The sequence below is a fragment of the Mercenaria mercenaria genome, chromosome 12 (genome assembly GCF_021730395.1).
Source record: "Mercenaria mercenaria strain notata chromosome 12, MADL_Memer_1, whole genome shotgun sequence".
NCBI classification, from domain to species: Eukaryota; Metazoa; Mollusca; class Bivalvia; order Venerida; family Veneridae; genus Mercenaria; species Mercenaria mercenaria.
In genome coordinates this window covers 23,265,257-23,278,536 of record NC_069372.1, presented here as the reverse complement: position 1 = coordinate 23,278,536, position 13,280 = coordinate 23,265,257, and the positions used below count along the sequence as shown (strand labels likewise).

Here is a 13,280-nt window from a genome sequence, read left to right as displayed (position 1 = left end):
ATGAAACTTGGTCACAATGTTACCCTCAATAAAATTTTGGACAAGTTCGATATCGGGTCATCTGGGGTTAAAAACTAGGTCACCAGGTCAAATCAAAGGAAAAGCTTGTTAACACTCTAGAGGTCACAATTTTGACCCAATATTAATGAAACATGGTCAGAATGTTACCCTAAATAAAATCTTGGACAAGTTTCATATTGGGTCATCTGGGGTTAAAAACTAGGTCACCAGGTCAAATCAAAGGAAAAGCTTGTTAACACTGTAGAGGCCACATTTATGATTGTATCTTCATGAAACTTGGTCAGAATGTTAATCACGATGATCTCGAAGTCCAGTTTGAATCTAGGTTACGTAGAGACAAAAACTAGGTCACCAGGTTAAATCAAAGGAAAAGCTAGTTAACACTCTATAGGCCACATTTATGACCATATCTTAATGAAACTTGGTCAGAATGTTAATCTTGATGATCTATAGGTCAAGTTCAAGTCTGGGTCAGGTTGAATCAAAAACTAGGTCACCAGGTCAAATCAAAGGAAAAGCTTGTTAACACTCATTTATGACTGTCATCTGGGTCATGTGGGGTCAAAAACTAGGTCACCGGATCAAATCAAAGAAGATGTAAGTTAAGACTTTAGAGGCCACATTTATGACCATATCTTAATGAAACTATCTTGATGATCTTTAGGTCGATAGGTCAGGTGAGCAATACAGGGCCTTCATGGCTCTCTTGTTTTTTTTAAATCTCCTTCACAACCAAACCAGATCCAACCAAATAACAGAGGAATATTCCTTGGGTGGTCCCCTTTCAAATTACTTTAAATCTTTGTCATCCATGCAGAACTACCAATAACTTCAAATTATTGTTTCCTTAGAAAAATGTTAAGAAAACATTGCCACCAAGTAGTGGGGCTAGTTAAGGGCAAATAACTGCTTTTGTGCCACCTGGCCACTTTTTGTAAGAAACTCGCTTCGGCAGAGGGATGGGTAGGGGGTGCCAATGTCCAGCAAGCTCTAGTGTTTTGCCATTCATCAATTGATTTATATCTGGCATAAAATGTTCATGTTGAACTATCTGAATATGCTATTTCATGTCTAGACCACGACTGTTATCAAATTCTGTGGATAAATATCATAACATGACATGTTACACCAAAGATACAGGTCTATAGCTAAGAATCACAGTGTGAACTGATTTCACTTCATAATTTTTTTCAATCGTGAAAACTTCTTTTCGGCCGAATTACTGCTATATCAATTTTATCACTAGACGGGCTTGATTCGTTAACACCATTCTATCCCAATCACATGATCAGTACATCAAAATGTGGCACGATGTTCTGATCAGGCTATGCACCAAGCTGTGCAAGTATACCAAATAATAATTATTAATGTGAAACTAGCCTGATGAAACAAGTATAACTTTGGTGAAAATGGAGTATCGGGCAAAAACAGAAGTACAGAATCAAGCCCACCTACTAAGATAACACAAGAGGGCCATGATGACCCTATATCGCTCACCTGAGTTAAGTTGCTTGTTTGAACAAATTTCTTTGCTAAAGCTTAAAGAACAAGAAAGTAGGTCAGTAGCTCATATTCTTGGTCACTAAAAGTCAGTTTTAAGATCGGTATGCAAAACTGTACATGTCGTCCAAATATCAAGGCTGTATCTTAAAAAACAAGTAGGTCAGTAGGTCAAGGTCACAGTCGGGTGACCCCTTATCACTTGGGGTCATCAGGTAATTATAATTAAACTGTCTAGGAAATATGATCTGATAATATTTTAAGCATTTTTGTCGAGCCCGCTTGCGGAAGCCAAGTCATAGTTGTCCATGGCTGTTCGGTGTATGTGCGTGCGTCCGTCCGGATTTATTTGTCCGGACCATAACTTTGACATGCATGGAGCAATCTTGTTTAATTTGGCATGAATGTTAACCTCAGTGAGACGGAGTGTCCTGCTCAAACCCCAGGTTCCTATCTCAAAGGTCAGGGTCATACTTAGAGGTCAAAGGTCAAATTCAATAATGACTTTGTCCGGAGCATTTCTTCTTTATGCATGGGGGGATTTTGATGTAACTTGGCACAATTGTTCACTATTATAAGACTGAGTGTCATGCGCAAGAATCAGGTCCCTAGGTGTAAGGTCAAGGTCACACTTAGAGGTCAAAGGATACAAGAATGACAACTTTGTCCGGAGCATTTCTTCTTCATGCATGGAGGGACTTTGATGTAACTTGGCACAAATGTTCACCACCATGAGACGGAGTGTCATGCGCAAGAACCAGGTCCTTAGGTCAAAGGTCAAGGTCACACTTAGAGGTCAAATGTCAGAAGTCAGATACAAGAATGACTTTGTCCGGAGCACTTCTTCTTCATGCATAGAGGTCGTAGGGAAAAATCAAGACCACTTTTCTGCAGTACAACAGGCATGTTACATCCAATTTTGAGGTGTTTTTGACCTATCTCTACTGGTAAGGATTTTTGTGTATTGGCTTCAATTTTTTATTTTTGGATTCAGTTCCCTTTGTTGTTACTACAAATAACTTGTATTGTAATTTTTTGCAATCCTTTTTTTTATTTGGCATAAATGTTTGCTTCAGTGAGGCAGAGTGTCGTGTGCAACTCCCAGTCCTTTAGACAGCTGACGGGCTCAACATGTTGCCCGTGGGCATCTAGTTTCCTATATAATTGATATATCAAGTGACCCCTGGGGCGGGGCCTCTTTTCACCTCAGGGGCATAATTCGAACAATCTTGTTAGAGACCAACTAGGCAATGACACAAACAAAATATCAAAGGCATAGGCCTTGAACTTTCAGACAAGAAGATTTTTAAAGCTTTTTTCCATATAAGTCCATGTAAAACTTTGGACCCAAGGGCAGGGCCTCTTTTCACCCCAGGGGAATAATTATGGGGCACCAGTATGTTCTGAGTTATACTAATACTAAAAGAATTTCTGGTTCAAGTTGCGATGCACTTCTTCTGTATCTCCAATAATACTAAATAGATTCGATTAAAAATTAAAATAGTTGTTCCGAAGTATAAGTCACATTTAATGACACATGGTGCATTACTTTTGCAGAAGTTTTCCATAATTATGTTCTTTTTAATGATTTAAAAAGGTTTAATTTTTGATACTTAAGCTATTGTCCAATATAGTCATCCACATGTGAGTCATTTAACACTACAGTGACAGCTCCAACTTCCTCAGGTGTACCCAATTTCAATATCTAGCATCAAAATAGTCGAGCGCGCTGTCTCCTGTGACATCTCATTAGCTCGACTATTCGAAGAATAGTCTAGGTCTAGCTATTCTACTCACCCTGGCGTCGGCGTCGGCGTCACACTTTGGTTAAGTTTACATACAGCTATTATTTAAAGGCATATAGCTTTGAAACTTATTTATTCTTTTTCTAGGTCAATTACTTACCTCACTGGGTCAAGTTCCATAACTCTGACATGTATTTTGAGCAAATTATGCCCCCTTTTGGACTTAGAAAATTCTGGTTAAAGTTTTACATGCAAGTTACTATCTCCAAAATTAATGCAGATATTGAATTGAAACTTCACATGTGTGTTCGGGGTTATAAAACTAGTTAATAGCAGCAAGTCCCATAACTCTGACCTTCTGGGTCAAGTCCAATACCTCTGACTTATATTTTGGGCGAATTATGCCCCTTTTTGTACATAGTAACTTGCATGCAAAACCTTACATGCAAGTTACTATCTCCAAAACTAATGCAGATATTCAGTTGAAACTTCACAGTCATGTGTATTCAGGGTTATAAAACTAGTTGATAGCAGCAAGTCCCATACTCTGATATGCATTTTGGTCAAATTATGTCCGCTTTTGAACTTAAAACTCTTTTGATATTTAACATTTTTGGTAATATTTTCCTGCTTTTGGGACTTCTTCTTCTTCTTGTCGTTCGCGACTACACTGTCAGACCAGCAGTCTCGATGAAACTTGTGGTATGCCGCAGATCCTCAATGCCTCCATACAGTTTCTGGTGGATTGAGGTATCTATCGGCCAAGTCGCAGCTCGCTCCTGGTCATGCCTTTTACATCTCTGAAGTATATGCTCCGCAGTCTGATCTTCTTCACCACATGGACAAGTTTGCGATGATGTCAGTCTGTATTTCTTGTACATGTGAGCATTAAGCTTGTTGTGCCCTGAGCGGAGCCTGACCATCATCACTTGTTTAGACCGATCAAGGAGATGAAATACATCTTCCTCCATCCTTGGTCTCGTTAGTGCCGTGATGATGGTAACTTTCTCCTTGTAACTCACAGGTTCTGTTGGTTGTTCTGACTGAGCTCCTAGCTTAGCCAGTTTGTCTGCCTCTTCATTGCCTGCAAGTCCACAATGAGATGAAATCCACTGAAGTGCTACTTTGCAGATTATACCCAGGCTCTGCATTCTCCTGGCTAGCTGCGGAGCTTTATTGTTGATCAGAGCCTCCATGACAGACAGTGCAGCTGGGAGAAAGACGACTGAGGAGCTTTTCTTCTGCCGAGTCTTCAACCATTGAGACGGCCTTCATGAGTGCTTCAGTCTCTGCCTTGTAATTGCTGCAGTGTTTTCCTGTGGTTGCATGTAGTGTTTCTCTCTAGCCAGAAGGGTATTGAATGAAAACTCCTGCTCCTCAATCTTTGACGGCGCATGTGGCTGATCCGTCTGTTCTGACATGTGTCCATGATTCCGGAAAATAGTCTTCATTGATCATAGCAAGTGTGAGGCTCTTCCAAATGCCTTCATCCTCTTGCTTCCCGCGGTCAAGACGAGGAACAGCAAGACTCACAGTCACTGAGGACAGATCATTCGCTAGTGGGTTTATAATGTCTTCACAACCTAGTGGAGTCGTTGGTATGCTCAGCTCAGTTTTGAACTCTCGGTTGAGTTTCTTTGCCTCATGTACGCAGCTGCTACGTTTGAGCCGATTCTTTGTGTAGCCATCTAGCTTGACTTTCTGGGACAATATTTCGAATAGTCGAGCTTGGCTGTCCTATGGACAGCTCTTGTTTTCTCGCTACTTGTTGGGGATCAGAACAGAAAGTGTTTTTAACCTTTAGCCTGCTGGAAACATGTAATTTTGCTTTTGCGACCAATGCAGACCAAGATCAGTCTGCAGGCTAATCATGGTTTGCAGTGTCCGTTATTCAGTTAAACACCCGTTCTAATAATAAATGGTATTGCCCAAACTGAATGATGGACCAGTCCGTTTTAGATATATAGCAGGTTAAAGGTTAAAAAGAAAGACTTTAAAAGTATAAAAGAATCATCATTAAAGCGTCATAAGGCCTTATTTTTGGCTCGAACATAAGTCTTATTAAGATATGAGCCAAGCCATGAGAAAACCAACATAGTGGCTTTGCGACCAACATGGATCAAGACCAGCCTGCGCATCCGCGCAGTCTGGTCAGGATCCATGCTCTTCGCTTTCAAAGCCTATTACAATTAGAGAAACTGTTAGCGAACAACATGGATCCTGACCAGACTGCATGGATGCGCAGGCTGGTCTGGATCCATGCTGGTTGCAAAGTCACTATATTGGTTTTCTCATGGCACGGCTCATATTATATATTTCTTCTCAGATACCATTTTCAAAATTTGTTTTCTCATGTGTTTGTCATAGGTTTGAGTATTTGATAAACATTGTAGGAAATGTTACTGAATTTATTATTTTAGTTGCCTCCCTTTATTTGTCCTAAGTTCATGTGTACAGTTATATAGAAAGTCCTGTTTCTCTGTTTGGACAGTTGCTTTGTCAGTTTTTAACATGAAATAAAAAACCTTATGGAGCTTTAAACTATGTCCTTGTCCAGTCAGTACATCTTCTGGTAAAGTGTTTCTAAAAAGATAATTGATAAGAAATATTGGTGCAAAAAAGATACAATGAGCATTAAACACGGAGGGAACTATAGGAATGTCTTCCGTCAATCTGCGCGTCTGTCCATCTGCAAATCTGGATTCTGCAATTAAAAAGTATTCAAGCTAGGTTCATAAAACTTGGTATGGGAATATAGGGCAGTATATAGATTATGCTTATGCTTATAGGTCAAAGGTCAAGAATACTATTATTTGTTTCCGCTCCATAACTTTTATATGCATTGATGGATTATCTAAGACAATATGTCAACTCATGATCTATGCTTGTTGCTTAAATGTCAAGGTCACTGTTTATGGTCAAGTAAAAATTTGTTTCATCTCCATAACTTTTGATTGCATTGAAGGATTTTTAGCTCACCTGAGCACAAAGTGCTCAAGGTGAGGTATTTTGTCATTGTCCATCTTCCGTCATTCGTCAACATTTGCCTTGTAAATTCTCTAGAGGTCACAGATGTGACCCAATCTTTATGAAACTTGGTCAGAATATTTCTTTTGATGATCTCTAGGTCATGATAGAAACTGGGTCATGTAGGGTCAAAAACTTGGTCACCAGGTCAAAGATTAAGTTTGTTTACACCCTTTTTTAGCCCACCATCATCAGATGGTGGGCTATGCAAATCACTCTGTGTCCGTGGTCCTTCCGTCCTTCTGTCTGTTATCAATTTCTCATTATCGCATCTCCTCAGAAACTACTGTGGGGATTTTGACCAAACGTTGTCAGAATGATGTATTAGTACCATAGTTGTGTCTCTGAAAATCAGACTGGTTCAACAATTTTTGTGTGAGTTATGGGCCTTTGCTTATTTTTATAATTTATATAGATTTATATAGGGAAAAACTTCGAATATCTTGTCTTTTTGTGCAAAACCACAGGGCCTAGGACTTTGATATTTGGTATGTAGCATCATCTAGTGGTCCTCTACCAAGGCTTTCCAAATTATTTCCCTAGGGTCAAATATGGCCCCACCCCGGGGGTCACATGGTTTATATAGACTTATATAAGGAAAAACTTTAAAAATCTTCTTGTCATAACCTACAACATTCAAATTTGGACCTTATGTATAGTATTGAGTGGCTAGATGAACCTTGACATGAGTTGACCTAGTGACCTACTTTCACATTTCTGTAGCTACAGCCTTCAACTTTGGACCACATGCATAGGTTTGTCTTCTGAAATAAAATTTGACCTTCATATTGACTTAATGACCTACTTTCACATTTAATTTCGACCATATACATTGTTTTGTGTTCCGAAATGAAATTATACATTGATTTTGACCTAATGACCTACTTTCAGATTTCTCAAGCTACAGCCTTCAAATTTGGGCCACATGCATCGGTTTGTGTACAGGAATAAACTTTGACCTTGACATTGACCTAGTAACCTACTTTCTCATTTTTGAAGGTACAGGCTTCGAATTTGGATCACGTGCATAGTTTTGTGTTCTGAAATGAAATTTGACCTAGTGACCTACTTTCACAATTCTTAAGCTGCATCCTTCAAATTTGGACCACATGCATAGTTATGTATATCGAAACGAACATTGACCTTGAGATTGACCAAGTGACCTACTTTCACATTTTGAAGCAACAGACTTCAAATTTGGATCACATGCATAGTTTTGTGTTCTGAATTGAAATTTGACCTTGATTTTTACCTAGTACCTACTTTCATATTTTTCAAGTTACAGGCTTCAAATTGGAAGCATATGCATAGTTTTGTATACAGAAATGAACTTTGACCTTGATATTGATCTAGTGACCTACTTTCACATTTCTCAAGCTACAGCTTCAAATTTGGACCACATGCATGGAACATATGCACAGTTTTGTGACTGAATGAACTTTGACATTGATTTTGACCTTGATCTAGTCTTGAAATTTAGAACATTCAAACACGGCTCAATGGTGGGCGCCAAGATCACTCTGTGATTTCTTGTTTAAAGTAAGATTATTTTTATCTCATTGAACATGTACACAGTATTTGTGAAATTCGATGTACCTATAGTGCATTTTATTTGACATGGCAGGGCGGAGTTAATCTCTGACTTACGCAAATAATGGTAATCTCAAAAAAAAAAAAAAAAAAAAAATAGGTAGAGCGAGCTGATGACTAAAATTCAACGCTACATTGGTTACAATGTAAGGCAGATGACCACTGAATAAGAAATCAGGTTGCCGAATATACTACATGTCCTGCACAATAATGCAATGACCGTTGCAAAGCCCCGCCCCGCAAAGTCGGTTAAAACGCACTATAGCTGCAAGTATGATAACCTTTTCTGTAGGGTGGGTAAAATAGGTGACAAAGTTTTACTTATATTCACTCTCATTTAGAACTATTTCTGATAAGTGCAGATAATATAGATGGATTTATTCGAGAATATATATGTCATGATTACAAACATTACAAATATCACTTTAAGAACAACTCCAATACAAGCAAACATTCAAACCGTATCACAAAAATAGCTACATCTTATATCTCTAATTGATTTGAAAAGCAAACAAAAAAAATTAACTCTTTTATAACATATATAAATTTAGAGACATATATATATATATATATATATATATATATATATATATATATATATATATATATATATATATATATATATATATATATATATATACCACAAGATAACCCATAAAGTTTTTTTCAACTTATTGCCAATGGGGTCATTGGCTCATAATAAGCTCACTGACTCATAACAAGAATAATAGCTTTTTTTAGAAATGTTAAGTATTTCTGTCATTTTGTCAGTTGAAAATCAGAATCACCAGTCAGATCAGGTAGGTAGATCTTTATGAGACTGTATTAGCTAAACACCTGCAGATATGAATTTTAGCAGCATTGTTTCTTTCTCTGAGGCCTAAAGATGACCTATAACATTGCAGAGCATCAACAGGTCTGTTCTCTTGTTCCATGCACTGGCCTAGTAAATTCAATGCTGTTTCTCTGTGTCCAAGGTTGTCTTCTGTTCTAATGACCCAACCAAGTTTGGTCAGTGCTTGTTGCTGTTCCTCGGGTCTCTGCAGGAAACTGTATGTCTTGTATTGTAGAAAGTAAAGGTATGGAAGTGAGTCTACTACAGCACAGTCCATCCAGTTATCAGGTCTACCTCTATGTAGCAGGTCCTCTTGTGTTGACCTAAACATTTCATACTGAAGTTCATGTGGTACACAGTTTATTTCAGAAGTGAAAAATTTTACACAAAATGCAACAATATACTTTAAAGCTTCTACACCATATTGACTAGAAAGGCGACCAAATCCTCTCCTAAAATAAGGTGTATGGAAATTATAGCAGTTACACATGGGCTCGATAACTTCTATTTTATATTGTTCTTCTATATGAGAAAGAATTAAAGCAGTTATTTCTGCATTACCTACACAGTACATTATAGATGCAAGTTTTAGTCTGCTTGAAGCAGCATCTGAATCAAGTCCAGCTTCGATCCATGTAAGTGCTTGAGGAGAAACTGTGCTGTTAATTTGAATATTCTGTGAGGCTATCAGAGATCCTATTGAGGTACAGAGTAGAGGTATTAGAAGTCTGCATGCTGTCTTTTCTAACATGTCACCAGCTCTGTAGTATCTTTCTAGTTGTATCACTTTCTGTAATAGTGTTTCTGAATTTCTATCTCCTATCTTCTTTATGTGTAAAACATTTTCAACTAATAAATTACTCGTTACAAGCATTGTGCACTCATCTGGCTGTAGTATATCGTGATGTACTTCATTTATCATATTGAGCTTAATCTGAAGTCTTTCACCGAGGTTGTCAATCTGAATTCCAAAAAGAGAAATGCCATCAGATGATACCAAAGTTGACATTCTTTCAAGTAACTGCTGTTTGACTTCAGCAGACAATTTTCCTGCCATTAAATTATTTTCATGAACAATGAAATGGGGACAGTGTTCATTCAATAAACAATTGTTCAGTGTAAATAGACAGTAATTTAAACAGTTTAATATATTACACTCCTTCCATACACATGAAGGTTTACTTGCTATACAGTGAAATAAAACAGTTTTACACATGAAACTTGAAATGTAACTTTCAGCATTAATATACATGTATGTCTTAAGAATCATTTTCATTAAGATGTAACATTTTATCTGAGTAATATTCAAACTGAACATCAAGCAGCGTTCAGCTAATGCGGTAGAAAGTCTCCATTCAAAGGTTGCATTTTCACTTGCTCTGCTGCCAACACCAACAACAAAACACTTTGTTGATTTTGCATATCTTATCATTTCTGCTGTTGGCCATGTATTTGTTTCTTGCTGATGCAGCCAAGCTCTTGGTGACTGGGGCCATGATTTACAAGGATATGCAAATACAGAGTCTTTAGCACGAAAATCTGGTCCTACACCTAACAATGCTACTGATGGTCCATCTCGCTGGAGGCCTCCTTCCACCAAAGTATCAATTATTGTGTTCTTTAACAAGATCCGTCCTTGTGTATCATCTGCGATGTCATTGCCTGTTTCATGTGTTACAGGAAGTGGAGCATCAGGTCTAAGTAACTGTAGACGACAATAACCAGGTGGTGTTGTTTCATTCTGGATCATCAGGTAGTTATATTTACCTGGAGTCCACTCAGACCAGTCCTGTATCACAATGACACGATCCGCACAGAAAAGTTTGTCTAAATCTGATTGCAGTCTTGGTGTTGTGGTGCCTTCTGATTGACTGCCTAAATCATAGATAGTTGTTTGTCTACCATTTGCTCTCATACGGATTGTGTGCATAGTTTCACTCAGTAAATATGTCCTCCTCCTCTTCATCACAATATTTTCATTTACTCCAATATCATCTAGTACCGCAGATAGTCTCATGGATATATTATGATAGTAATCTGGTGTATGAAACATCCTGAAATAATATAATTTTAAACATGGCAGACTTCATAAAATATTTTCATGATTGTGTTATGTAATTTTTACCTTTTATGCCCTAGATTTGTATACATGATATTTTTTACATTTTTGATTTGAGCAGTTTTTTTATAAAGTAAGTACTAAAATTTGGTAAGAAGAAGTTGATAAAGATAAAAAATGGAATACTGACCTTGTAAATTTACAGAAAACTAAAATTTAAATGTCTACGTAGTTGGTGATTATATTGTTTTCCAAATGATATAACTTCCTCTTTTGGTTTCAGAAACTTATTTTTCAAGGGAAGTAACTCTGATATCAATGTATTGTATATGATGACCATTTGCATTCAGTGCCTTATATAAATGATATTATATAGTGATATATATTAAATGTGTTTTCCATTAGTAATATTCTATTTGTATGTTTACTTTTACAGTTTCCCTGAACATCAACAGCTTTCACTAAAACCACCAAACTATCCATTGCCCTCTGAATCTTTATTAATTGCCTATGAATGAATCTTTCCCAGACCCCAGTGCCTGCTAAAATGGTTTCCACTTACATTTTTAGCTCACCTGTCACATAGTGACAAGATGTGTTTTTTGTGATCGCCTTCTGTCATCCAGCCACAATTTCGACTATCCACAATTTCTTGTGAACACGATAGAGACAACTTTTTGCAATTGATTTTAATCAAACTTGCACACAACTTGTATTGGCATAATATCTCTGTTCCTTATGAAAACTAGCCAGATTCCATCATAGATTCCAGAGTTTTGGCCTCTTAAAGGGCCAAAAGTTGCTATTTTGGGTTTTGCAGCCATATAGAGACTTTATTGATAGTTATATCACCACAAAACAACGTTTGGAGTGAGGGTGGGTGGGTGGGGGGGGGGGGGGGGGGGGGGGGGGGGGGGGGGGATGGTGCTGTGGTATATAGGAGTGAGCTTGGTGGTCAGTCGGTCCGTTGGTTTTCATAGTTTCCGGATGAAAACTCTTGAAAGGCTTGACTAATTTAAATAATTTTTGGTACACAGGTGTAACATCAGAAAATACAGGTCAAGTTCGAATTTGGGATCATTAGGTCAAAGGTCAATGTCACAGTGACCCTAAACAGTAAAATGGTTTCTGGATGATAACTCATGAAAAGCTTGCCCGATTTAAATAGTTTTTGGAACACTGGTGTAACATCATAAAATACAGGTCAAGCTCGACTTTGAGGTCTGTAGGTCAAAGGTCAAGGTCACAGTGACTCAGAACTTTTAAATGGTTTCTGGAAGATAACTTGAGAACACTTTGGCCTAGGATCATATTTTTTGTACACAGGTGTAAAATAAAATATACAGGTCAAGTTCGACCTTGAGGTCAGTAGGTCGAAGGGCAAGGTCACAATATCATGAAAAAGTTAAACGGTTTCTGGATGATAACTTGAGAATGCTTGGGCATGAAAATTGATAGGAAGGTTGGTTATGACCAGCAGATGATCCCTTATGATTTTGAGGTCAGTAGGTCAAAGGTCAAGGCCACAGTGACCCAGAACATTTGAACTGTTTTCGGGCAATAACTTCAGAACGCTTGGGACTAGGATTACAAAACTTAAAAGGGAGGTTGATCATAACCAGCAGATGACCTGTATTGATTCTGAGTTCCAAAGGTCAGAGGTCAGAGTGACCGGGAACATTTAAACCATTTTTGGGCAATAACTTGAGAACGCTTGAAACTTCATAGGGAGGTTGATCATGACCAGCTGATGACCTCTATTGATTTTGAGGTCAGTAGGTAAAAGGTCAAGTAAGTTCAGTTTTGACATTGGCTTAGTTCTTTGACAAAGCCATATTGTGGGAGTATAATTCGTCACTCCTGTGACAACTCTAGTTTGATTTGATTCAAACTTGCAAAATATTGTTAACAACAATAGATCTTGGATTCGTGATAGATCCATCAGATCCAATCATAGGGTCGTGAGTTACAGCCCTTGATTGACCCCTGAAACAGCCAGAATTTGTTAATATTTACCTTGTGAATACAATAGAAGTGACATTTTACATTCAATTTTGACCACACTTACAAACAACTTAAGTCACAATAAGATCTCGGTTTCTCTGAAAATCGGCTAGATCCAGTCATTGGTTCCAGAATTTCTGCTCCTGAAAGGGACAGAATTTTCTATTTTGGCTCTTCCAACCATATAGAGGTTTCATTTATGCTTTGACAAACTTGCACAGAATGTTTATCTTGGTAATCTCTAGACCAGATTCGAAACTGGGTCATATGGAGTCAAAAACTAGGCCACCAGGTCAAATCAATGGAAAAGCTTGTTAACAACTTAGAGGCCACATTTATTACACTTGATGGAATGTTTATATTGATGATTGCTATGCCAAGTTCAAAACTGGGTCTTTCGGGGTCAATAACTAGGTCACCCACTCAAATCAAAGGAAAAGCTTGTTAACAACTTAGAAACCACATTTATGACACTTGATGGATTTTGAGGTCAGTAGGT

General features: G+C 37.8%; 1 protein-coding gene across 1 annotated transcript; it reads right to left on the bottom strand.

Moving 5' to 3' along the window:
• Positions 1-8,535: 8,535 nt before the first annotated feature.
• LOC128547108 (uncharacterized) lies at positions 8,536-11,059 on the bottom strand. The gene is made up of 2 exons (XM_053518833.1): positions 10,968-11,059; positions 8,536-10,772 (listed from the first exon to the last, which is right to left on the bottom strand). The coding sequence occupies exon 2, from the start codon at positions 10,769-10,771 to the stop codon at positions 8,696-8,698; it is 2,076 nt and encodes a 691-aa protein (XP_053374808.1). The 5' UTR covers position 10,772; positions 10,968-11,059; the 3' UTR covers positions 8,536-8,695.
• Between the last annotated feature and the right edge of the window lie 2,221 nt (positions 11,060-13,280).